Here is a 24,619-nt window from a genome sequence, read left to right on the forward strand (position 1 = left end):
GCCAGCTTCCTGTGGGAGGGACTGCAGGAGGCACGATGCTTTGAATGCTGCAATAAATTAGCACTGGAGATAATTCAGAGGACAAAGTGTGCCTGGAGGACACACCATGCTAAGTAGTGCACGAAGTGGCTCCTGCTCTGTGTGCAAATCCTGCTTTGCAGAAGTGTGGGAGATGAGACAGCTCTGCCCTGTGTCTGTTGGGGGGCTCAGCACAGAGAGCTGACCATGGGCTCCTGGATGGTGAGAGGATTAGGGTAATAACATGTGACACCAGCAGGCTTGTCTGGTTCTGTGGGGATGCTGCACATCACCTGGAGTGAAGCATTTGTTACCTATTGCACATGGAAGCAGAAAGGCTGCAATAATCAAGTCTGGTGGAGCTGAGAGGAGCCACCACATTAATTCACTGTAGCACAGCCTGGCCCTTGTTGCAAGGGGGTCTGGGACCTTCAGGTTAAAAAGTTTGCCATTCCCCTTGTGCCTGTGAAAGAGTGCAGTGCCTGAAGCTTTGTATTGGACTAGCAGAGGGAATGGCACAGTTTGGAAGCTGGACAATTCATGTTTTGCAGCAGTAAGATCTGTGGTCTGCTATCCAAGATAACTTCTAATGCATTTCTAATATTTACTTTCTACTAATAAGTTTTTTTTTTCCCTGAAAAAGGCGTATTTTATCTTGATAGACCATTTTGGCCATTACCTTTGATGTGGGTTTTTAATCCAGATTTGCTGGAGCTCAGTCTGTCTTTGCTACATGAGCTAAAGGCTGAAAAGTATTTCTTCCAGTAACTTCCTAGTGAGCCTAAAGTGTGGGTCAGATGAGAGGACAATGAAATACAAAATGCCTCACCAGTTTGGAAATAACTGAACTGGAAACACAAATACTTAACCTGGTCATTAAAACCTTTTGAAAAATTAAGAAGGTTACAATAATGGTGACAAAGAAATGTAACATTCCCTCCTGCCTGAGAGGCTTTGCTGTCTTTCCATGGTAGCCTGAAGTCAGGACAGCCAATCTCCATCCTTGAATTAATTTTTTTACAAAATCATTTTAGTCTTAAGACCTTAAACCTGGAGGTGTTCAAACCCAAATGGTTGTGCCTGGAAGAAAGAGACAATAATTAAGCTTCTTACAGTCTCTTGCTCTGGCTTTAAGCACTCTCTCCCCTTTATTTCAAGGTAAATTAACTGAGTTCTACTGGGGATATCTAATACATGATGGCAAACCAGCAGCTCTGTCTGCTTTTGAAATCTTCATGTCTATACCATGTTAAACCCACAATATACTGTTTTAGGATTTATTAGTAGTAAATACAAGCCAGAAGTTTTCCAGTGTGTGTAGACTTGATGCTCAAACCTGCAGTTACAAACATGTCTGAATGCATGAAAATAGGGGTGACCATTCCCATATATGTGAAATGAATTAGTGCCAAAAAAAGATGGGACAAAATTCAAGGAGTTGGTTTAAAATATATTAAACTCTCCCAGGAAGTCTTCAGACAGGAAGAGAGAAAACATTTTCGCAAATGTATATTTAAATTTTATGGTAGATTGACCTGGACATGTTTGATTACCTTTTAAATCCCTGCAAAGTTTGATTTCGAATAACTTCTGTCAGGCTGTGCTCATGTGTGTTTGCTCATTTCCTTTAAAACTTGATAACCTTATTTCAAAAGTGAGAGGAAGAAGAGCTAAGAAGTTGTTTTTGGAGCTTGGCTTGACTAAAGCAGGATATGCAAGTGTTTCGTGCAGAAGGCTGATTTCTCATAGCCAATACAGAAGAACTTGTGGCTGCTTTCTGTGGAAAAATAAGGAAACCCAAACTCTATAGTGAATATTGGCCAGGATGAAAGCTACAGCTTCAAACTATTCCAATAAAGTTTCCTCTTCACTAAATGTTTTAACCACAGATAGGTGTAATAGGATCACACATGGAAAGTGAATGCCATAAAAATGAGCAAGTCCATCATAAAGATTTGGAAACTTTGTGATGGACTTGAAACCATAAAACTCATATGGCAGCATGTCACATTGCAACACTCAAATAAAAAGGTACAAATCTATGTTCTTAAAGGATTGTTCTGGAGCTGTTAAATAACATTTTACTTGAAAATATTTCTTGGTCAGCTAGTACTTGATCTGTCCTTCTAAACACAAAAGAACTGTGCTGAATACCTGCAGACAAAAAGCTTCTAGAGAGATACCATTTAACTTAGCAGTGCTTCTTCCTGTACTTTGGCAGCCTCCAGCTATATCTGAATTGTTCTCCCTCTTGACAGCATGAAAAGATCTGTTCAGAGCATAAGGTCTTTGGAGCAGACTTTGAGCACAAGGCAGACCTTGCTCTTGGTGATTGCTGACAAAAGATAATTACAATGTGTTAGTAATAACATCTGAGCACTTTGATCTGCTGAAGCTGAAGCTATACTTAGTGCATTAACATGGGTAATAAGTACAGGAATTCTGTCTCCTTTTAGCCCAGCTTTGCTCTGTTTCCACCCAGGTTGAGCCTGTGGATGCAGGTGCAGCAGATGCTGGAACACAGCATGGTTACCTGCTGTGCAGTGCACAGATGTAAACACTGAGGGGATTAGGTCTTTAATTCCCAGATCCTCAGGGCAGGGCTTGGCCTTCAGAGCTGTCTGCACCTCCCCAGCTGTACATAGGGGCAAATATGCAATACTAATTTCTAGTGTGAGCCAGAGCCTAAATTCACAGCAGGTGTATTCACAGCTGAAGATAAATTTTCCAAACCACACCTGTAACCCAGCTTTTGGGAAGCTTCTCAGTACTTCTGCAAGTGGCCAGATCTTATTCATGTGATAATGATCTTATGCATGTCCCTCTCTCTGGAGAGACTGCATGGCTGTAGCTGTGGCCAGTGTCTGGATGAGGGGAGGGTCTGGAAACATGGATCTCTCCTTGCAGCTTTGTCCTCCTACAATCTTCCTTTTAAAAAGCTGTTGCATGAATTTTATTTGAAATAACAGCTTTTGGCAAACTTGCTGGCATTTTGGTACTTTAAGTCCTACAACAGGCTGTGCTTGGAAATAAAAAAATAAAGCAAGTAGATGTGGAGAGGAAATGTAGCTGAAAAACGAGGTGGGTGCAGCACATGCTGTGGGGTGGCACATAAAGGATACCATACTCTGCCAAACCATACACAGGCAGGGGAACCATTATCAGGGGCTGGAAAGAGCCCCTCTCTGTATGAGTTTCAGGGTTTAGTGTATCTGAGTATCACTAAAGGTCAAGTATGGATGGTCCTGTATGGGGCAAGATGCCTCAGTCACCGACCCTTCATGTATTCAGCTATTTTTCTGATGGAAAAGAAGTGCAGTGTTATTGGAGAAAGTAAAACTGCTGCAGCAACATCCCAGCAGCTCTGTTAAGAGTAACTGTCTGGGAGAGAGTCCACTGAAAGTGTTACAAAAGCTGTGCTTGGCTGTGGGCAGCCAGTTTGGCACAAACATGTTAGACTCAGATTTGTACCTGTAGCCAAGGTTTTCCAAATCCAGGTCAGGTATCATTCAAGTGAAAGCCCTTTCCCCCACTGTCTAAGATGCTGCTTAGAGGGATAAGAGTCACTGAAGCTGTGGTTTTTTGGCACAGAGGCTGATGCTTTTTAACAGCTGACTCCATGCAGACATAGCCAGCTCTCAGCAAGCCTGGGCTGAGCTGGAGCAGGTGCCAGGCAGGTCTGGGACTGACCCATGGCCCTGGCCTGGGGCTGCCTACAAACCTGTAGGCACTGCTCAAGGTCTTAGACTGGGAAACACTGCACAGACTGAATTAGCAGCCTGTCCTGTGTTTGATGCTGAGAAAAGATCTCTTCTCTCTGTGAAAGTTTCACAGCTGAGGCTTTGGTAAGAAGCATGCTTCCCTCCTTCACCGAAGCTCCCTGTTCACCCTCAGTGATTTGTCTTGGAGGGGCAGAGATTGTAAAGAAGGAGCACTTCTCTACAGCTGCCCTTTAGGGAAAATACTGTTGCTTTTGGCTTTGGTGCTTTTAAGCAGAAGTCAGTACCAATGACATGTACGCTGTGCATGTGCCTTTTGACCCTACCAAGGGCCAAAAAAGGGAACGGCGACCAACTATAAAGTGCAACAACAACAACAACAACAACAAAAAAAAAAACCACAAAAAAAAAAACCCAAAAAAAAAAAAACCCAAAAAACAAAAGTGGTGTGGCAGTGGCTGTTCTTCAGCTTCAGAGACTCCCTGACAAGTTACTGTTGGGAATGTGCTTAATTTTCAAAGCCCTGTTTGAGCATGCTCATAACTTTACCTGTGGCAACCTTAGTTGCTTTCCAGGTATGTTCATTTATCACTTTATGATCAGCAGAGAGGGCTGCCTTGCCTGAGTGTGTGTGGATTCTCCTGCAGTTAATCGTGGGCTGATCTACTCCATCTCTTCTGCTACTACAGTAGGATTTTAAACTGGGATCTTCCCTAGCTTTGCTGCACATAAATGATTAACTTTCTCTTCCTCTTGCTGCCTGAAATCAAGAGTAATGTGACCAGTGACAGAGGAGACTGTGGTATTCAGCTCTCAGCAGTTTTTATTACTCCTGCTGCTGTAGCTGAATTTCTCTATGTGCACAAGCCAGTGGTAGCAGTACTAAATCTCCTGAGCCCCTGCTGTGTGCTGGAGTGTCTTAAAATGGTGCTGCTTAGAGCTTCTGCCAGTACATAGACATGTGAGTGAGCTAGGAGGGCTTTCATCCTATCAGTGCTAAAAATCACCTGCCTTAAGCCACTGATCCCTTCCCCCCCTCCTTGCAATTCTTGCATGTAGTGAGGTGTGTGCTGGAGCTGGCAGATGGCTGGGGAGCAAACAGGTCCACACAAGCATGCAAAAAAATCAGGCTGCATCACTGCTAACCAGCCTGTGCCAGGACTTGGGTTTTCTTCTGCCTGTCACTGCCCTGCCTACACTGGCTTCCCCATCACCCTTTGGCTTGGCTGTTTGGTGACCTACCTCCTGGAAAGTTTTCACCCCTCCTCTCTCAGCTCTCTCTACTTGATTACTCTAAAAGATATCAGCCATGGCACATTGTTGAATTCAGTTTTAGACACAATGCTGTGCCAGAGATTTGTTTGCTTAATTACAGAAATACTATTATTTCTGCTGCAGTATGTCTGGATTTGGTTTTGTTCCTGAGGCTAGTGATGATTTCAGCCTCCTTTCCTTGGCTCTGCTTAAAGATATTTTTTTGTTGTCCTGTTGAATTACAGCAGATATCCCCAGTTTGGAAAGTTATAAAGAACTGAGTGGACTGAAGAAGGAACACATGGCAAAAGCTGGCTTTGGGTGCCCAGGATGCCACATGAGACAAGGAACTTCTTCCTCAGCAGACCCACATACTATGTGGAGTAGAGACAAGCTTCATGCAAGTGGAGCATGTGTTGAAGCTCCTTGACTTGATGCTTTGGTCACTGTTCTGAGCAGTGGGGCACGAGGGTGCAACCCAGAGCTGCTTGCTCAGAGGCAGAAAGTCTCAGTACAACCCATGTCAGACTGTGCACACCAAGTCATGACCTGAACCCTGGATAGTTTTCAGAATTTAACTGAAAATTATTAAAGTGAAACATAATTTTGTTAAGCTCGTGCAGGGATTTGGAATTTCCCAGTGTGATCCCACTGACAACAAGGGATGAAGGAGATAAAGATATTAGAGCCAAGTTTTCAGCACAAGCCTTCTCTCGAGTACTGATTCAAAATACAGCTTTACATGTCAAGCTGTGAAACACCAAGTATATCCATGTCTCAAAGTTATTTATTTAGAGGACAAGACAAATACTACCAGTTAAAAAGCTCTCTATTGATTTTCACCCTTACTCAGGTTTGCTGAAGGGGTCTAGGATTTAATATTGTTTATAGCAACAATTAAACATTACCAGGAAAGGAGTGTTTTGGCCAGGTCCCTTCACAGAGTCTGAATTTACACGAGGGTTATGAGGCTCATTGGGGCTAATCCCTGCCAGCATTATACATCATCTGACAGTTGCCAAGGAGACAAGGATAATCTGAGTGAAACAAGATATGTGAGAAGGGTATTTATGGACATTTGCCTAACGATGCTGGTGGAATGCACCAAGAAGTGATTATCTGAGTGCCTTTGAAGTACTACCTCTTCTGTGATGAATATGGAGGACTGGTACACATGCAAAAAATGTCCCTGTGAAATTAAAGCAGCAGCAGCTTGGCCTTGTTTTTTTTCCTTTTATCCTATGGTGGCCTCATCCAGTGCTGTGGGTGATGCCTTAAGATTTTAGCCTTTATATTTTTCAAATCCTGTACTGCATTAGTGCATAACCCTAAACTCCATATAAAGTATTAACTACTGTCTTCACATTTTGGTCAGGCAAAACAATTCCTCTAAGCCTAAAACTCAAGGATACACTACAGCCTCAGGCCCTGAAAAGTATAAATAAAAGTGAATTGGGGGGGAGCAAACTGGAGGTAAATTACTTCATTACCTGAAGCTGAACCCTGATATGCAAATGGACCAAACTTTGTCTGAAAAACTTGTGACCATCATCCACCTTGGGTGTAGCCTCTGGGAGGCTTCTGACTGCCCCAGGTGTACCTATTGAAGGCCTTTAACAAATACCTGCTGTTATTCTCTTAATCAGCCTCTGTTCTAGGCAGTCACTCCAAGGCTTCATGGGGAGGGGCAGACAAGGCTTTTGCAGTGCTGTGAGCTCCCTGTCCAGCCACCTGCACTCTGTGGCATCAGCAGAGCATACACAAGGATAAAGAGTGTAAAGAAGCCATTTCAGTCTGACAGAGGCTTAATGAGAACTGTCCATTCCACATGCTTGCAATACTCACATGTGCCTCAGGCCAAGTGGTGTGAGGGAAGAATGGAGGTGGTGGTGTGCAGGGACTCACAGGCATGGAAGTGTGTAGGCTTTGTTGATGGCTTTACAGCCAGCCAGCTCATTCCTCCTCCCTGCAGGGTGAGCCCAGCTGCACCACAGACACCAGGCTCTGGGTGCTTGTGTCACATTCACTGAACTGTGGGCAGGGTCAGCATCATAGCCTACTTGCTATGTGGGTCTAGACAGGCATTTTGGGCAATTATGCCACTTTCCCTGACCTGGGGTGCCTTATACCTCTGCTTAGGGAGATTAAATAAACCAGAGAGTTAATACCTTCATTTGAACAAGTTCATGCTTGGAAAGGCTTCTGCACTGTTGGTTTCACACAGCAAAATATTTCCTTGGCAGAGTGTTCCATGGCCATGAAAAGGGTCAGAGATTGTTGGAAGAGGCCCATGTCAGGGACCAGGAGCACTAAAATTGTGTGATCTGAAGCTTTCCCACATTGGGCAAATCTTCCCTTCCTGTGCAGTGAGGGAGAAAGCTGCCTGTCTCCTTCCCTCTCCCCCAGTTTGACCTTCTTAGTCTCTGATACTGTCTCTTGATGGAGGATTAAGAAGGAGGGGAAGACAGAAGGAATTTCCCAAGTTTTGAATGCCTGATGCAAAGAACTCCTTTGAAAGGAGGGAGATGCTGAGAGCCAGCCTGCAGCTGATGGGCTGTGTCTCGTGATGCCAGAGTTAATCTGGGTAAGCAGAGATTAACTGAGCTGCTGGATTGGATAATGCCTGAACTGGTTTATTGCAGCTTCTGCTGATAAAGCAGTCCAAGCCTCGGAGACCCCTCCTTGTCTGCAGCTCTGCAGGGTGAGGGCCTGCGCCCATGGCAGCAGTGCCTCAGGCACAGGAAAGCCCCAGGAAGAGGTGGCATTAATGAAATCATCAATTTCATAAGCATTTGCCTGGACCCCTTAGAGCTTTAAATATTTACGAGTTAGACTTCAGTAAGAGTCTGGTTCCTTGTGCTAAGGTGGAGAGTGAAATAAAGGCTACGCAGCGCAACATTTAGGGAGAATTTGTGTGAAAAGTGAAGTACAACATCCAATAAAGCCTAGGAAAATAAATCTCTCTGGAATAGAGGCAAACCTACAGGAATAGTTTGAGTAGGCAAATCCCTGTGCAACTTCATAGCTGATCAATAGATGTTATTTAGACAAATATCACACTGCTACATTCTACCAACAATCTCTTTTAAACAAACGTGGCCATTCCAGGCTTTCTCATTTGGCTTCTAAACATAAATCTGTTGAAAGTATGACTCCCACAAAATCTGAGTCTATTCAAGCATTTTGAATAATGGCCTGTTTACAGTTGTTTTCACCCTTCCATTACTTTATGTCCATGTAGAGTTAAAATGCAAGTCAGTTCCAAGGCCTTTGAGATCACACCTTTCTCGTGAGTATTCCCTCAGGTTTCTCTGCCTCATTCTTTAGTATTCATGAATAGCAAGAAAACAACACCTGATGTTAGTCAAACTCCTGCATGCATAAAAGGGAAACCTCAGAAGGTCTCTTTCAGACTTAACTTTGCCTAGTTCTTCTCATATCTGTGTAGAAATTGACCAGCCCTCCCTGACTGGTGTCTGCTTAACCACTTCCCAAAAATTTCCTTTGATGGAGACCTTGTAGAGTTTCTGGGCCATCTCTTCTACTCAGCCAAACTTACAGCTGTGTTTTGGGTTTTTTTTTTAATATCAGTCTAATTTTTATCCTGCAATTTATACACATGGCCATTCATGTAAGGGGTATGGAGAATAAAGAATGCTTATACTTAGTCAAGGAGTAATGTCTGAGCACTAGCTTTACCCTGTCATGCTGTCAGTGTGGGACACAGAGCACTAAATTCCTATTCCACATCTTAAAAACAAACAAGCCCCACCCCAGTTCATCCCCATTCTCTAAGATCAAGAGAAAAGCTCAAACTCTTGAGTACTCTCCCTGAGTGGAGAAGAGATTTTTCATTCATCCTTGTTTATTGGTTTACATTGAAAAATGTGTCAGTGCCTCAGTTTCCTGGTGTTTCAATAAAGTCTATGCCAATCACTTGCTAACCAAGTAAAGAAACAATGGAGAGCTCTTTAGGTACTTCTCCAAAAGGCCTTCTCTTGAAATTTGTGGGTGTTTTTGTCCTGAAACACTTCACCTGTAAAAGCAATTAGGACTATGGATCTCTTCTATAAATATAGACCCTTCCCTCCAGCAAGTCTTGAGGTTTGTACCTGTCTAAAGGTCCTTGTGTGAGTGACAAATCTGCTGCTCTACACCTGAATTGTAGAAGACTTCTATTTTCCTGGATTTGAGTTTGTAGACAGCCAAGTACAATGGTGCTTTGTTCAACAAGTAACCAGGAACAGCTCAGGCTAAATAGTTGCCAAATGGAACAGCTTTCTAAGAGCACCCCTGTCACTACAAAACTGTGCCAAGTCTGGAAGTGGATTTAGAAACAGACTTTAAAGGATGTAGAGAACAAAGCAATCACAAGGTTAAATTTTGTTATCTTGGTGCACGGAAGTGCAAAGGAACTGAAGAATTCCATTTAAAGGGCAAATCCAATGAGCTGGATGCTTTAGTTACTCAAACATCAGCAGGTCGTGTACCTGTTCTGTGAAAGCTCTGCATCTATGACACATCTGCATTACTGTGCTAACCTTGGTAGAATCATAACCCAGCTGAAACTATCCAAGCAGTCCCTCCTTTCAAAAAAGTTCTTTCCATGCTTCAACATTAGAACCTTCCAGGCAAGAATAGCTAGGACAGGGAGAGAACAGTTAATGGAATTGTTCCCAATACTTCTGACCTCAGCAGTCTCCCCTCAAACACTGACAGGGATCCCATCCGTGATGGAAATCTGTTGCAGCTCTTGGCATCTACAGAACTGAGCCTCTGCAGAAGGATAACTACTGAGGTTGTGAGGCCAGCCTGTATCTCCTCCAAATTAAATGCTTCCTTGGGCTGCTTATAAGCAGCCTTTTACTCCAGTTGCTCTGACATGCAGGTCCCTTGACTTATGTCAGTTGTTTTCTGCTGTACCCTTGCCCCTGGATACTGTTATCCCTGTCTGAGGTGGCATTTCCCATCCCTGTGGTGGTGCTGCCAAGCACAAGCCAGCCCTGTATTGCATTGTGGCCACCAGAAGTCAACAAGAGTGTCTTACTGATCCTGTATCTCTGCTCAAAATAAACTGAGTTCTGCTAAACGCCATTCTAAACAAAATGTTGGTTAAGCTCTTGGCTGTTTTGCAAAAGGCCTCTGATTTCATGGGTAATCAGAGCACTCAATACAGCTGGCAAAACCCTCTCAGTGTAGAAGAGACTTCCCTCTTGAGCTATTGTCTACTAAAGTGCATTTAGAAATAGCAAGCCTGCTTGAAAAAAGAAGACTTTCATTATAAGGTGTGCAAACTTTATAACCCAGAATGGGTCTTTAAAGATCAAATGCTTTTAATTGGTTTTTTCTTATGTAGCTATTTGCAAAGCTTTCAATCATGTTTGTCTCTGGTTCTAGCTAGTAATGCAGTGGCTGGATACAAACACCTTCTGTGTCCTACTTTCTAGAATCTCCTGGAGGAAGTGTTTACAGCAAGTGTGAATAAGCAGAAATATTTTGAAAAAATTTCTTCTGTGTTCCAACCTCTGAGCTACTGCATAATAAAACAATTCCAATAAACAACCTGGATGTAAACAGAATAGCCACTCAAAATTTTTAGTGCAGTGCAAGAGGGCATGAAAGGACTCATTCAGAATTTTATCTTCTTACTCCAGGACAAGTTCAGCTTCAGTTTTATGTTGGATTCTGGCCTTCAGATGTTCACAGATTAGTGCTGCTGCTGCTGTCTCAAGACAGAAGCCCTGCATGAACTTTTGAAATCTCTTCTAGGACCACTTGCCAGAGGAGAAAGCTGGGCTATGAGCTGGGCTCAGTTGAAGTGCAGGGAAGAACAGTGTATGGCTGACTACCAGGGGCTTTACACCTACATGTATTTGTCCACTCATTCCTGCAGATGTGCTGCCCAGTGAAAGGGGGGGTGGTGGGACAGGAGGGGTGGCTCTGTGATGTCTCCTGGGGCAGCCTCTGCTGCCTCATCCAGGCACGACTGCCTCGGAGGGTGGGAGATGAGCCGTGCACAGCCTGCAGGCTCAGTGGCTGGGGCAGACAATCGTTTTTCTGGTGCCACTTCCCAAGCTGGACTCCCGGGAGATGCTCTGTGCCAAGCCCAGGCAGGGTCACTGCGTGGGCTCACTGATCTGCTCACCAGGGGCTCTTTTCATCCAGCATATAAAATGTTTGCCTGTCCCAGCAGGCTCGGGAGCTCATTGTGGGTGGTACAGACAACAGGCTGCCTTGGGCTGGTACAGCTCCAGCGCGATTTTGGGGGGGGGAGGAACTGCCGTGAGCAGAGGTGGAAAGGTGGGGAGAGGCCCGCGGGGGATGCAGAGGCGACGCGGGAACACGTCCCGGCAGCGAGCCGAGCCCACGGGGGTGGCAGACGGGCCGCGGCCACCGCCGGCCCGCCTCGGACGTCACAAGTGCGTCTCCCTGCGTGTCCCTGACTGTCGTGGCATTACAGGCAGAGAAATCACACCCGGTTGCCACGGCAACATCACCAGCCGGCACACGCCGTGCTGTCATCCAGCAACCAGCGAGGGGTCCCCGGGGACGGAGGGATGCTCTGCTGCCCCACAAGAGGATGAGGGTCCCACCCAGCCCTTGGGACCCAGGGATGCCATCCTTTTGCCCAGGAGCTGCGACTTGTGTAGTTCTACTGCCTCAGCAGTAACATTTTTTTCCTAATCTAAATAGTAATTTAATCATTTTCCTAGGGAGGGCTTTGTTATTCATGAGCCCCTGTTTTATTCCATGTACTGCTTTCATGGAAGGATGAAATGTTAAGGGACTGGAATGGACCTTACAGATCATCTAGTCCCAATTCCCCCTGCCACAGGCAGGGAATTTTCCCACTAGACCAGGCTGTTCCAAGCCCTGTCCAACCTGGTTTTGAACACTGCCAGAGTTGGGACAGCCACAACCACCCTGGGCAACCTGCTCCAGTGTCTCAGCACCCTCACAGGAGAGAATTTCTTTCTAATAGTTAACCGAAATTTCCCTTCTTTTAATTTGTCCCCATTCCCCCTTGTCCTATCACTACAGCCCATTCTCTTTCTGCCCATTCTGTAAGTGCTCATCGGCCAAAGGATTCAAGGGTAAAAATCTTCCATGAAATTAGTGTGTGCAAAATCCTTGAGCAAATTCTGTAGGGGTGCTCTCCCTCATGTTTGCTAAAATTACTCTGGCACTTCCTCTATTTATTCCTTGATGTCTGCACGGCCCTGTTCCTGTTGGGTCCCAAAGCTCTGTGTGTCCTAAAATGGGGTTAATGGTGCTGCAGGCTTAGACTGACTCTCAGCAGAGGGTTGAGCCTCTCTCCTTGTTCTCCCAGAAGGATAAGTGCCACTCAGCAGTGACCTCAAGGTGTTCCTCCGTTACCTTCTAGGGCACTGAATCATTTCATTGAAGGACTCTGCAGGCGAGAATACACAGCTGCAGTCACGTCATCTATTCACAGCTTCAGCATGGAAAGCCTCAGCACTCCAGGCCTGATGTGGCACGAAGCTGAATTATTAACAAGTGCTCTCTGCTAGAGGAGAAGCAACTGGAGAGAAGCAGCCTTTCTCATTAGTATTCCCTGGGTGATCAGGGATCTGGCTATGTGGCGTGAGGATCTGCTGATGCTCCAGGGGGGAGGGGAGCTGGGGAACGAGGTTACTGGGAGGTTCACTGGAATCAGTGTTTGGCTCTGTCTGGTGCTGGTGTCTGTTTCCTCTCACTTCAGCATGTGTGACACAAGTGCTCAAGGGCTGTCTGCCTTCCCCCAAGGAATGAGCAGCCCCACCAAAGCTGCCATGACAAGTAGGTCCTTCAGCCCCTTCAACAGCAAGCAGCGCTGCCTTTTCTCCTGCAATCTCCCCTTCCATTGAATTTGGACTGCTCAGTGGCGATGCAGGTGAAGATTTGCTACTCAGGACTCTGTGCTTGAGGAGCTCCTTCTAATAAGCTACTCACTGAATAGGTTCAGTAAACACTTTGAAAAGCAAAAACTGGAGAGTTTCTATGAAAAAGAATTCAGTGCAGTGGTTGATCTGCACCTTGAAATGTAGGGATAGTAAAAGCAACTCTTCTTTAGCCCAGGTTCACTCAGGATCTTTGTCAGGTTAAAAATAAACCCCCTGAAGCAGGACTTAAATTCAGCCTGACTTGCCTCTGTGCTAAGGATGGAGCTCTCAATAGACCCTGCTGGGCTATTGGAGACAACTTAATAAACAAAGACATAAGGAGGCTTGCATTAAGCACCTGTATAGATAAAATAAGGAATTAAAGACATAATTCATAGTACAATTGCTACAAATGTCCGGCAAGAGCAGTGCATCTTGCCCAGCACACTTCTTCTAATAACTTTCCTTTTCAGTGAATAATCTGAATTTCTTAAAACTAACATTGCTCCTATGCTGATAGACCCAGCAACCAACCATTCAGACAACAGACCTGCCTCTCCTGTGTGTTCTTGACCATTAAAGGATGTATTTAAAATACAGGTAATTTGGAAAGGAGAATACATTATGGTTAGCCCGTTCTTAAATAAAAACCTGTTTCTTTCAAAGCAAAGCTAGGCAGTGCCTGCCAGTTCTCTAACATCCTGCATGTTAGAGCATGAAGTGAGAAACTTCAACTGAAATATTACTGAAAGGAAGGTTTTGTGGTTAGTAAATAATACCTCCTTTGGAGAATTGTGGGCTGGCTGCTCCTGTTCCTGCTGTAGCAGAGGGATTGACTGAAACACCTCATTCTTTGTAGCAGCACTCTTTGCTGGCTCTAGATGCTGAGTGAATCTAAGGAGTTGGTGATTGAGGGCCCCTCTGAGGGATGCCACAGCAGCCCAGCGTTCCCCTCTAAACACAAGGAGCTGTTTCAGCAGTGCAAGATGACATTCTGCCACTGCCCCGGGAAACAGATTTGCATTGCAAAAACTACCTGAGCCTGACATTGTGAAATTGCTCCCCGGTGCTCCATGAGCCATAAAAGAAGCCCAGCTGAATCAGGCAGGATGAGCCTCGCCCAAGCTACACGCAGCAAACAGCTCCAGGAGCCAGAGCTGGGGAGCAGGAAATGTGTGGGAAAGCCATCTGGTGAAGGCACTCAGAAACAGCGTGGAAGTCTTTTTTCATTCACTTCCTGACAAAGTAGTAATATGTTACCTCATTATAGGAAGATGACTGCTTGTTATTATTATTTGTATTAGTAACTCCTAGAAGCCCAAAGGTGGGGACAGGACTCTTGCTGTGCTACCTGCTGTGGGCACATGTAAGAGGAGACCTTTCCCTATACACACTCCTCCATAAAAGGACAGAAGGCATAGGACTGTGGTTTTTGTGTTTTTCTTTTTTCTTTTTCTTTTTTTATCCTTGTGGGGAACTGAAACAGATGGGAGAGACTGAAGGAGCTGGAAACAGAACATGTAATAATTCCCAAGCCTCGACTTTCTCAGCAGAACTGCTCTTTGCCTCATACTTTAGCTCTGAGTGGTTCTGGTGAGTGGTTTGTACCCTGGCACACTGCTCATGAGGAGCTCCACAGTTCTCCTTGGTAAACTTGGCATTTAGCTTGGTGTGGACACACTGCTGAGAGATCCTGCACCCTTTGCTGTGCTGAGGCAGGGGGAGGGAAATCAAAGCAATGTGCAGAAGGGATTTTAATCATCATGTAGCAAATTAAAAAATACTGTGGAGGTCTTAAACTTGCTCTTTGGCATTTCAATCATGTCTTTCATTATGAGCTTGCAATCCAGCCAACCAAATTTTCCCCATGGTTTAATGCTGCTTTAACCTCAGGCAGTATCTTTGTTCTGCCAAAAGCAGAGAACCAAAGGCTGTATTTCAAGAGGAGGCAAAGTTCCTTATAGCCTACTTACTATTATTAGATATTTAAAGTTCTCCTGTATCACCACCTCATTGGAAGACCTCAAACCTTTTTAAGGACCTTATTTTAGCCTCTTGGTGACAGAGGCAAGAGGCTAATTTTTAGATACTGGAACAGACTTAAAATTCCTATCCTTGAGTTTTCCTTATCAGTCTTTGCTAGAACTGATGATGGATTTTTTCAGTCCCAGGCATTAATTGCAAGACAGAGCTTGCAATTCCAGGTCCCCTTGCTGTCCTTGTGTGGGTGTGTGTGCTTGGTTGGTTGGCATTAGTGCCAGGTTTAGACAAAGTGAGTGTGTGTTGGCTTTTCATCTCTGGGGAAGGATGAAAAAATGTCCTAAGGACTAATTAGTTGGTGAAAGTATGGCAGCAGCAGGAAGGAGGAGGGGCAGCATGGAGGAGATGGTGGCTGCTGCCCTGCTTTGAGATAAAAGAGGCTGAAGCTCAGGGAATCCAGAAGAAACAAGCAGGACCATGTGGGCTGGCATCTCCCGAGGCTGACTGTCATTCAACACACAGAGCCTAGCACCAAGGGGACACCTTCTCCAGGAGTGAGATGATCAAGTGTTGTTAAGTGGGGCCACGAGGTGTTAATTGCTAAAAACTGTAGAAATTCAAATTTGAGGAGCTTCTAGTGTAGAATGACTCTAGAAGAGAGAAGCCTGTCTTTGTGTCCTGTGAGTGAAGCAGGATAAAGACTGTTGGATGGGGCAGACTTGAGACTCTGAATAAGACTTTCATCACCTTATCCCAGACTTCTCATAACCCTCTGCTCCCAAACAACCCATGGTGACACAAATGCAGAACCAGGAACACAAGGAGGAAACCAGCAACACCTTAAACATCACAGAAGCTGTTCCAGCACTTCTTTGTGGGACTTTTCCTCCCCAGTGCTCAGTTCATGATCCCAGGAGAGACTCCAGCCTATGGCAAGCACATCCATGCAACTCTTATTTGTCCTTTTTATTAATTGGAAGCCTAAGTGGTAACAGGAGCCAGAACTACATGGGTGCAGGGTTCAGGCAGTGTCACTGCCTCAGGAATTACATGTGTAACCTCTTCAGAATAAGAGACCAGACACATGAGACTGCAAATACACTATGGAGCAGCAAATATGGAATATTAAGCAGCCGGGAATCAAGTGCTAATATAATTCTGAGATTTTAAAAAGCATCAGCTAAAGCCCTGAGAATGCCAACAGATTGTTCCCTATTCTCTTTCCATTTGTCCAGGCTTTCCTGACTGTGGGAAGACTGTTTACACCCTTGCTATACCCACTGCTGTATTTGAGTTACTGGCAAGTTTTGGCCAGGTGACAAACTCAATGAGCACTGAATCGTGCCTCGGCAAACATCAGCTGTGCCTCTATCAGAGCTTATCTGCATTGGAGAAAAACTGTCCTCCAAGCTGGGAGCAGGGCTGGGCTGGAATGGGAAGGGGAGCAGTAATGCTCAGCATTTTTGAATGTGGCAGTTCTGAAGTGGGTCAATGAAGACCATTTCTTGCACTAATAGGGAGTTAAGGGAATAAAACCCATGCTTGGACACCACATGCTGGTAAACTTGGTGATTCCTCTGACAAGGCTTTGTGGAGTGGCTCTCTGAGAGAGAGGTGACTGTGAGAGATTCCTGTAGCACAAGTATCATGTGAGGACAATCCTATCTGGTTTAAAAGCCCAAAAAAAGCTGGTTTGCCTCTCCTACCTTCTAGTCTGGTCTTCCAGTTTATCCTTATGTTGGGACAATAATAAATCTTACACTCCCCAGCCAGTGACAGAAATCATACATACACAGAAGGAGCCAAGTTCTTAGCTCTGGATAAGATACCTGACACAACACAGGGCTTGTGCAATCTTGGATGGAAACCCTCATCCATGGTATATGTGGAATACCCTCTGTCCAGAGAAAAGGCAGAAGATCTATAGCTCACTTGGGACACATTGCCTTAAAAACATGGAGAAACTTAGCAGCATTCCTGAGCTAAGGAAGATCAGGTCTTTTTGGAGTTTTTTTTTCCCTTTTTTTTTTTTTTTTTTAAGTTTAGTTAACCAAATTAGAATAAGTGACTTTTTTAATCCTTGACAAGAAAATCTACAGTGGAATGAGGAATGATTTCCTCAAGTGTCAGTACAGAATGTCATACCCAACACTAGCTTCTTTCACCTCCAGAGGCACAGGACAACTGCATACACAGCTTGAGTGAAGACCTGTGGCCCTCTTCAGGGTCCCCTATCCTAGTGTTGTGGTCAAGGTGTCCACCCTCCCATAGGCAAAATCCCTGTGTCAGCCCCAGAGACTCAGCTCTGACAGAATTTAGTCTGAGAAATGTTCTTATAGCATGAGGTGGGCCTCTTCAGCCTGAATCTGTGTGTGTGTTTTTGTCCTATGCTATTTCGGGAATAAGCAACTGATAACAAGCAAATGCTTTCGTCTGCTGGAGAAACTGTGTTCTCAAGCATTAAAATTATGGTTTGTACTAACTGTCCAGTGGGGAGGCAAAAAATCAAGGCTCTTAATTCCAGAAGACAGGTTAACTTCTGTGGGAAGGAGGCAGAAACTGTTAAGTCTTTTGCTGTCAGAAAGAACCTCATGCTGCAAGTATTCAGTCAATTAGGCTGATTTGTAGCAGCCTCACTATAAATCCTCTTTCATTCAGAGGCAAGTTAAACTCTTTGATGAAACATGGCAGTCCAAGGAATTTCAGTAGGTTCTCACACATCTAACCATGGCAAAGTTATCTGTAGTGACACACCATCTGAGAATGACATGGTATGTTCAATTCTACAACATTACAGCCAATGTATCTCAAAAAAGGGAGGCCTGCAAAAAGCCTTTCACCCCACTGTTGCAGATTAGCCTTCTTCTTGCATGCTACATTTGTTCAGCCTATTAGTAAATTAGAAACAGATTTTCTAAATCAGTTCTAGATGCAAAAACAGTTGAGAGAGACAACTGTGCAGTAAATGACCACTCAACCCAGAAACACAACTGTTTTGCCAAAGAAATGCATCACTCCTTACAGGTGTAAAATCAGTTTAAAGGCAGCATGTCTTATCTGTGTAACACGACCAGAGACAGAACCCTTTGTTTCCCTGGAAGTTGGAGCTTTCCCACTTCTTTGCCCCACAGGGGGATGACAGCAGAGCTGTGACCCTGTCCCATGCCCAGCTGTGCCACCCAGCTGACTCACCCTGCTGAGCTGGTCCAGGAGTCTTTGGTTCTGCTCGGAGAGTTCCTGGACAGCGCGCGTCTTCTCACGGTCGGCCTCGCGCAGGTGGACCTGCTGCTTCTCCAGCTCGTCCTGCAGCTGCTTCACGTCGCTCTCCAGCTCCGACACCCTTCCTTCCCACTCTCCCTCCTTGTTCTCAAATCGCCGCCGCAGCTCGTGCTTCTCTTGCTCCAGGTGCTACACGATGGGGGAGAAGAGGTTAGGAAGGGAGGGACAAAGGGTGAATGTCTCCTTTTCCTGCTCTATGCTAGGGCTAAAACCTCGTGCAGGAAAGAGGATGGTGCTAGAGCGTGACAGTGCCATGGAGATGACAATTCCACATCAGGGCAGGTCACTGGCACTAAAGGCATTTTCCATTTCCAGCAATTGGCCTGTCCTTGGCCACTGGAGTTCAGCACATTGAATTTTTACTGAAATAACTGCCAAAAGAGTGAAGCAGGTTGCATGTCAATAGGCGAGATATATAGGTCAGACAGAGCAATTGATTTAGCAGAGCCCAGCTTAACTCCAAAGCAATATTTCAATGGTCAGTGGTATAATTTTTTTAAAATTCCAAAATACACAAACTGTATACCCTTACTGTTGGTAAGAAATGTAGATGAGGCATTCTTGTTGTCATATGGGTCTCATGAACAACAGTTGAATCATCTATCCATTTGCTCCTTCTATTCCTGACCTAATTAGTTGTCTGAGAGTTTGATAGTGCACAGTAACTCCATTGTTTGATGCAGCCTGCTCTGGAATGGCAATGGATGCAATGAACTGGTTGCTATAGACATTACGTACGTCCATGTTCTGGGTTCAGGTTTCTTAGAAACCACACTTAGTTCTGGAGACTCTCCTCTGCCTTGGATTGGCTGGAAAATGAGGGACAGCACAAATCTGGTGAAACTTTTGCATGTTTTACAGGCACAGTTAAATGAGGGCTTGATTGAAACAGAGCTGCAAATCAGGTCAAAGCAGATTTATGTTGTGCCCATTTGAAAGAATCCCTGCTCCAAAACCCTGAGCTTGAATTTCCCTTGGTGGCTGAAGACACACATTTACTTTCAGAACAGTCATAGATTGGGGACATGGGCACGTCCCAGGATTAGCAGGGAAACCTGAAAAATGGGAGTCCTCTCCTTGCTGGTTGTCCTCTGATCCCCAGAATAATCTCCTGCCACTCTCTATCAGATTCCCCAGTCTTTAAGGAACATGTTTTAGAAAATAACAGAAACCCACTGGGCCACACACTGGTAGCACTTGCCTATTTCTCCCAGGTGAATTGTTCCCTAGTGAACAATTCCCATGGCACTTCTGATAGGAGGGAAAAATAAACCTGCTAGGTGGAAAAGAAAATTGCACTGCATTTATGTGAAGTGGCTTTTTATTGCTTGTTAGAAACACAGGCTGTGAGGGGGCTGTTTCCCCTGGGTGCCTATTGCTGATGACACACAGCCTCCCTGGCAGGGTCCCTGTCACCTTCCCAAGCAGGTCTGAATGTCAAAACCCTCCAGTACCTCTCCAGCTTCTGGCCTGTGTATTGCTAATCTTCCACCTTTTTTTGCTCTGCAACACAGATGCCATGTTTTCTCCACCTGATGCCCAAATCCTTTCCTATGCCCCTTCCAGCTCAGTGTAGCAGCATGTTGCTTGTGCCCTTCAAATCCTTCTGCAAATTCCAGTCGTTCATGAAAAACCCTTAAATATGAGGGAAAGTTGATTAAAAACAGTGGCCCATAGTAGGAGATTTCCCCATGTTTCAGACACTAAAAGAATGGGCATCCTTGCAAATGAGAGCTAAGCAGTAATAGAAATATTTTAGTGCAATAGGTAGGCATGAGATCTCAGTACCTGGCCCATGACAACCATTGCAAAGAAATCTTGTTTGTAGTTCAAGTGTGGCTGGAGCAGCCACAATTTCACTTTCAGCGGCACACTGAAAATTCTGTCTTTTATAGCTCTGCCTCCTTCACTGCTAGGCAACGTTTAGAAAGATCCAGGGCCTTCTCTAAATGGAAAGTGGAACTTCAGCCTGCTGAGAAGCAGCACTGCAGCTGAAGTGCCCCAGACACCCAAATGTGATTTAGAAGCCACCGATAAGCCTTGTCAATAATTTAAAAAGCACTTCAGTTTTTCACTGCAAAAGAAAATTGCCACTACACAGAGTCCCAATAAATGGCCATCAGAAAGACTGGTGTTAGAAGAAGGTGAAGAACATGAAGTTTATTCTGTTGTGACAGAGAAACCAGAACAGAGCAGTGGGGCACAGAGAGGCTGTTGCAAAGAGGAGGAGAACCCAGATGAGATGTGTTGACTGGTCCCTCCTGCTTCTGTCAGCAGCCATCTCTCCTGGCCTGCCCTCACCCCAGCACCTGCAGGGCTGCAGGTCTGGAGAGGGGATTTCTGCACGTAGTGCTGATAGGGCAAACGACTGGCCTCAGTAGGGGAGTTTCTTGTTTCCTGAGTGTCTCTCCATTGACCAACTGCTCATTGATTTTTAAACAGAACTGCTTTCTAGAAGATGTTTTCTTCTGAAAACAGCTTCTCTTCAACTTAACTGAGCTGGGCTGGTCATCATCTGAAGAGATGAAAGCAAAGGGGAGTTTCCCAGCTGATAAAGAGGGTTCATACTGTAAAATGCTTGGACACAGCAGGCTCCTCTGTGTCAGAGGAACAGCACTATTAACTGTTTTAATCCCTTAGAGAGGATAAAACTGTCAAGGATCACATATCAGAATTTATTACAGAACTTCAATTTCCTGATTAGAAATTAATTTAAATTCAGGCTGTGAAGTGAAAGGTTTGCCAGAGTAGGTGTATGGCAGGAATGCTGTACCTCAGCCATGAACCCACAAAACTAGAACATATATAATCTTGAGGCAAAGCAACCAAGGAGCAGACCAGGACCTTGGCTATTGTGAAATGGAGAGGCTTCACTGAGCTCTTGTAACCAATTCTGAACTGTGAACTGGGACCAAATATCTCCTTTTAAGTGCTAAACATCATTATATCAGGTTGTCAGCAAGGATCTCATCTGAGACTTTGCTTTGTGTCACCATCAGAAAGTTCTCAGCATAGGGAAGGAGGGAACAGCTGTGGGTCCTTCCTCTCTGCTCTTCTGAAATAAAAAAGCTTACTGTGAAATTTTATTCACTTCAGTGGCAACAGGAGGAGGCTGAGATTTAATCTGCAGAGGCTGGGATTATCTAGCTTGTGTTTTAGAAGATTATTGTTGAAATTTGATTTTTTTTGTGTGAAGAAGCACTGGGTTAAATTTGCCAAACCTAGTGGAAAAAAAAATGACCCTAAAGTAGATACCACTAACTCCTCTCAAATGGGTAACCTGGGAAATAGCAATCTGTTATTCCACTGGGAAGTTAGGGTGATAGTAATGGGATGGAAATATGTAAACAGTTGGTTGTGTTTACAATCTCTTCATTTACCTTCTGAATGGGCCTGTGAAAGCAGAGGTAAACATCTGTGGGATGTTATTTAAAGTACTATGAAGTTGTAGTTTCTCCCCTCTCCTTTTCACCTCTACATTTTGCAAGCAGTGAGTGGTATTTGAGGCTCCTGAACTCCCTAAAAGGCAGCTCGATGGGTACCTAAACTTGTGCATGTTTTCTTTAATGGTAGGAAAGGTTCTACTCCAACTCCTAAGGAAAACCATGTCAGCACAACACCACATATGTCTGTTCTTACTTAAAGATCAACCTGGAAACATTCACTCTGGCAAATTTTAATACTCTGGGAAATTCTCATCTGATAAACAGAGACACTGAGCAACAATTTGAGCAAATGTCACCTTCACTATTTTTTTATTAAAATAGCAAAGGCAGAGACATTCCCTTGCAAAAAGGAAGGGATCAGCTGGGGTAAATGACAAGCTTAATAAGAGAGAGGAATTTTTGTCAGGAGAACAAAGGGCATACAGTAATTTCACAAATCCTCTTGAACTTGAGAAATGTTAAGTCTGTGAGGAAGGAATACAGGAATATGCAGGACTGCGATGAAAGAACTGGTCTAGGCTGACTTGAAATGTGAATGTTAATCCAGCATTGTTCAAACTCTCTCCAGAAAGGTGAGAGAGGCTTTCCTTAGCCTTCAAAGCAGTATTGGAAGAAATACAGTTTCAAGAATACCTATGAGGAAGAGTGAATAATAGTGGTTCTCTCACAATTGCGCTAGAGAGTCCTTCCAAAAAAAAAAAAAAAAACCCAAAAAACAACCTGCCTGCACAAGTCCTTTTCTTTGTAATAGCTCTATTTTATCTTAAAAAAAAAAATCAATAAATAGATCAATCCCCCGAGCTCCTGGCAAACAGCTCTCTCCAGATACCTGTAGGCATTTTTTAGAGCAAACAGCTAACAGCGATGTGTCATTAGGGCTTATCTCCTGCCATGCCTAAAGCCTGAGCTGCAACAGCTTAAGCATAAGGGTCACATATGCTCTGTAGCTCAGTACCTGCTGTGCAAATTTAACTTCCGAGGTATTTCTGTGACGAGATGAGCCGCGCACATCTCTCCCAGGTGGTCCTGGGGCAGAATAGCCCCCCAGGAGCCTGCGGAGCGCGGTGCTGCAGCCCGGCCCCGGCCCCACACGCCGCCTCTCGGCGGGGGGGATCGGGGGAGAAGTGCAGCTCCCCAGGCCTCGCTCAGACCCCTTCTTCCCCGTCACGGCCACAGCGGGTCCCGTGGGCTGCTCGGCCGGGCCCGCGCCCGCCGCCCGCCCCCGGCGCTCGCCGGGGAAGGGGCCGCATTGCTCGAGGAGAACCCGAGGGCCGGGGCCCGGCGGAGCGCGGCGGGGCCTCACCTCCAGCTTGTCGGTGAGCTCCTTGTGCATCCTCTCGTACTGCCGGCTCATGTCCTGGTTGCGCTCCAGCAGCGCCTTGCCCAGCCGCGCCGCCAGCACCAGGTCCTTCTCCTTCTGCCGGATCAGCGAGAGCAGCTCGGGGTCGCGGGCGGCGGCGGCGGGCGGCGGCTCCGGCGGCTCCCCGGCGGCGGCCAGCAGCGCCAGCTCCTCCTCCAGGGCCAGCTCCAGGGCGGCGGCCCCGGGCGGCTCCATGCCGCCGGCGCTGTCCGCCTCCGCCGGTGCTGACCCGGCGGCGGGCAGGCGCAGGCACGGCGCCGACATGGCCCTGCGCGCCGCCGCCGCTCCGCTGCGCCCCCCGCGCCCGGCCCGCGGCTGCGGCGGCTGGGCGGGGAGCGCCGCCGCCCCCGGCCCCCGCCCCCCGGCGCCGGGCCCCGGCAGCGCATCGCCACCGCCACGGCCACCGCCAGCGCAACTGCCGCCGGCGCGGCCGCCGCCAGCGGTACCGGGCCCGGGTGGCGCGGGGGAAACCGGGTCCTGCTGGCCCCGGCTGCCGCGGGCAGGTCTCGCCCCTTCTGCCGCAGGCCCAGGCCAAAAATCCCCCCAAAACATCGGGGAAGTCCCAGGAGGGCACTTGGCACCCCCGAGGGGCACAGCGCGTTCTCGTTGCTCGCCGCTCCCCCAGAGCTCTGGCGGGGCTCTTTCGGTTGCCGGAGCAGCTCTCGGGATCTTTGTGTTCAGTAGTTCACCCCGGAGAGCTGACTACAGCTTCCAACAGCCACCGGGGCTTGCTTTCAATTTCAGATTGTTCGGCATGTTCTCGGGTAACCTTTGTTCTAAAGGTACCCTCAGTGAACGTTGGGAGTTGTAGTCAGTTCAGCTCCCAGTACTGTTCACTCTATTAGGGGCAGGACTGGTTGGGGTTTCAGTTTTGGTTTTGTTGATTTTTTTATCTCCTTAGAATCCCAGTACAGGAGGAAGGCTGAGGCAGAATACAGCAGCATAAACCTGTATATTGTCACATTTGCTAAGACCCCATTCCTTCAATTTGTGATTATACTCTAATTTCAAGCAAGGCTTTAACAGTGATGGCACAAAAATATTTTAAAGGGAACTTGTGCTTTTGATTCCTAGATTCTGCAGATGGGAATTATGAGCTTTTTTTTTTTTTTTTTTTTTGTATGCTGCTTTCTTTGGGCTTGCTTTCCTTTCCTTTACTTTTACCATTTTCATCTGCATGCAACAGCCCCAACACATCAGTCCGAGGGTGTTTTTGGCTGGGACAGTTGGTGACTGATGCTGTTTTCAAGCAGGACTGGCTTCTGCCTGGTGTCAGACCCAGGGCCCTGGAGAGCTGCTGATTATTCGTAACAGAACATGAATTGTGGGGATGCAAACTTCCCTCTGGCCATCTGCCACTGGGACTTGGCCTTTCGTGGGGATACATCCCAACAGCCCAGCTTGGGGGACCCGTTGATCCTTGGCCTTTTTCTTGGCAGCATAAGTTAACAGCAGTGCTGCTTTTTGATATGTGAGCACCTACTCTCCAAGGACCAGGCAGACTGGTGCCTTGTGCTGCCAGCACCTGTCCCAGCATGGTAACTGTTGGCCCTTATGACCATTGAGATTTCCTTTGCACTGGTGACCCAGAGGTGACACCTCCTTTATCTCACAGCAATTCCCCCAGGCACTGACTTTTGTCAGTCCTTTTTTCCTTGCAGTTCCACAGACGCTTACATT

General features: G+C 46.0%; 1 protein-coding gene across 1 annotated transcript in view; it reads right to left on the reverse strand.

The window, feature by feature from the left end:
* Nucleotides 1-23,218, reverse strand: part of BICDL1 (BICD family like cargo adaptor 1) — a 48,894-nt gene extending 25,676 nt beyond the window's left edge. Inside the window, exons 1-2 of the mRNA XM_059863615.1 lie at nt 22,883-23,218; nt 18,047-18,262 (exon numbers count right to left, since the gene is read on the reverse strand). Of these exons, the coding sequence (XP_059719598.1) occupies nt 18,047-18,262; nt 22,883-23,203 (537 nt within the window). The 5' untranslated portion in view covers nt 23,204-23,218. The remainder of the gene's footprint in view (nt 1-18,046; nt 18,263-22,882) is intronic.
* Nucleotides 23,219-24,619: the final 1,401 nt, after the last annotated feature.

The sequence above is a fragment of the Haemorhous mexicanus genome, chromosome 19 (genome assembly GCF_027477595.1).
Source record: "Haemorhous mexicanus isolate bHaeMex1 chromosome 19, bHaeMex1.pri, whole genome shotgun sequence".
NCBI classification, from domain to species: domain Eukaryota; kingdom Metazoa; phylum Chordata; class Aves; order Passeriformes; family Fringillidae; genus Haemorhous; species Haemorhous mexicanus.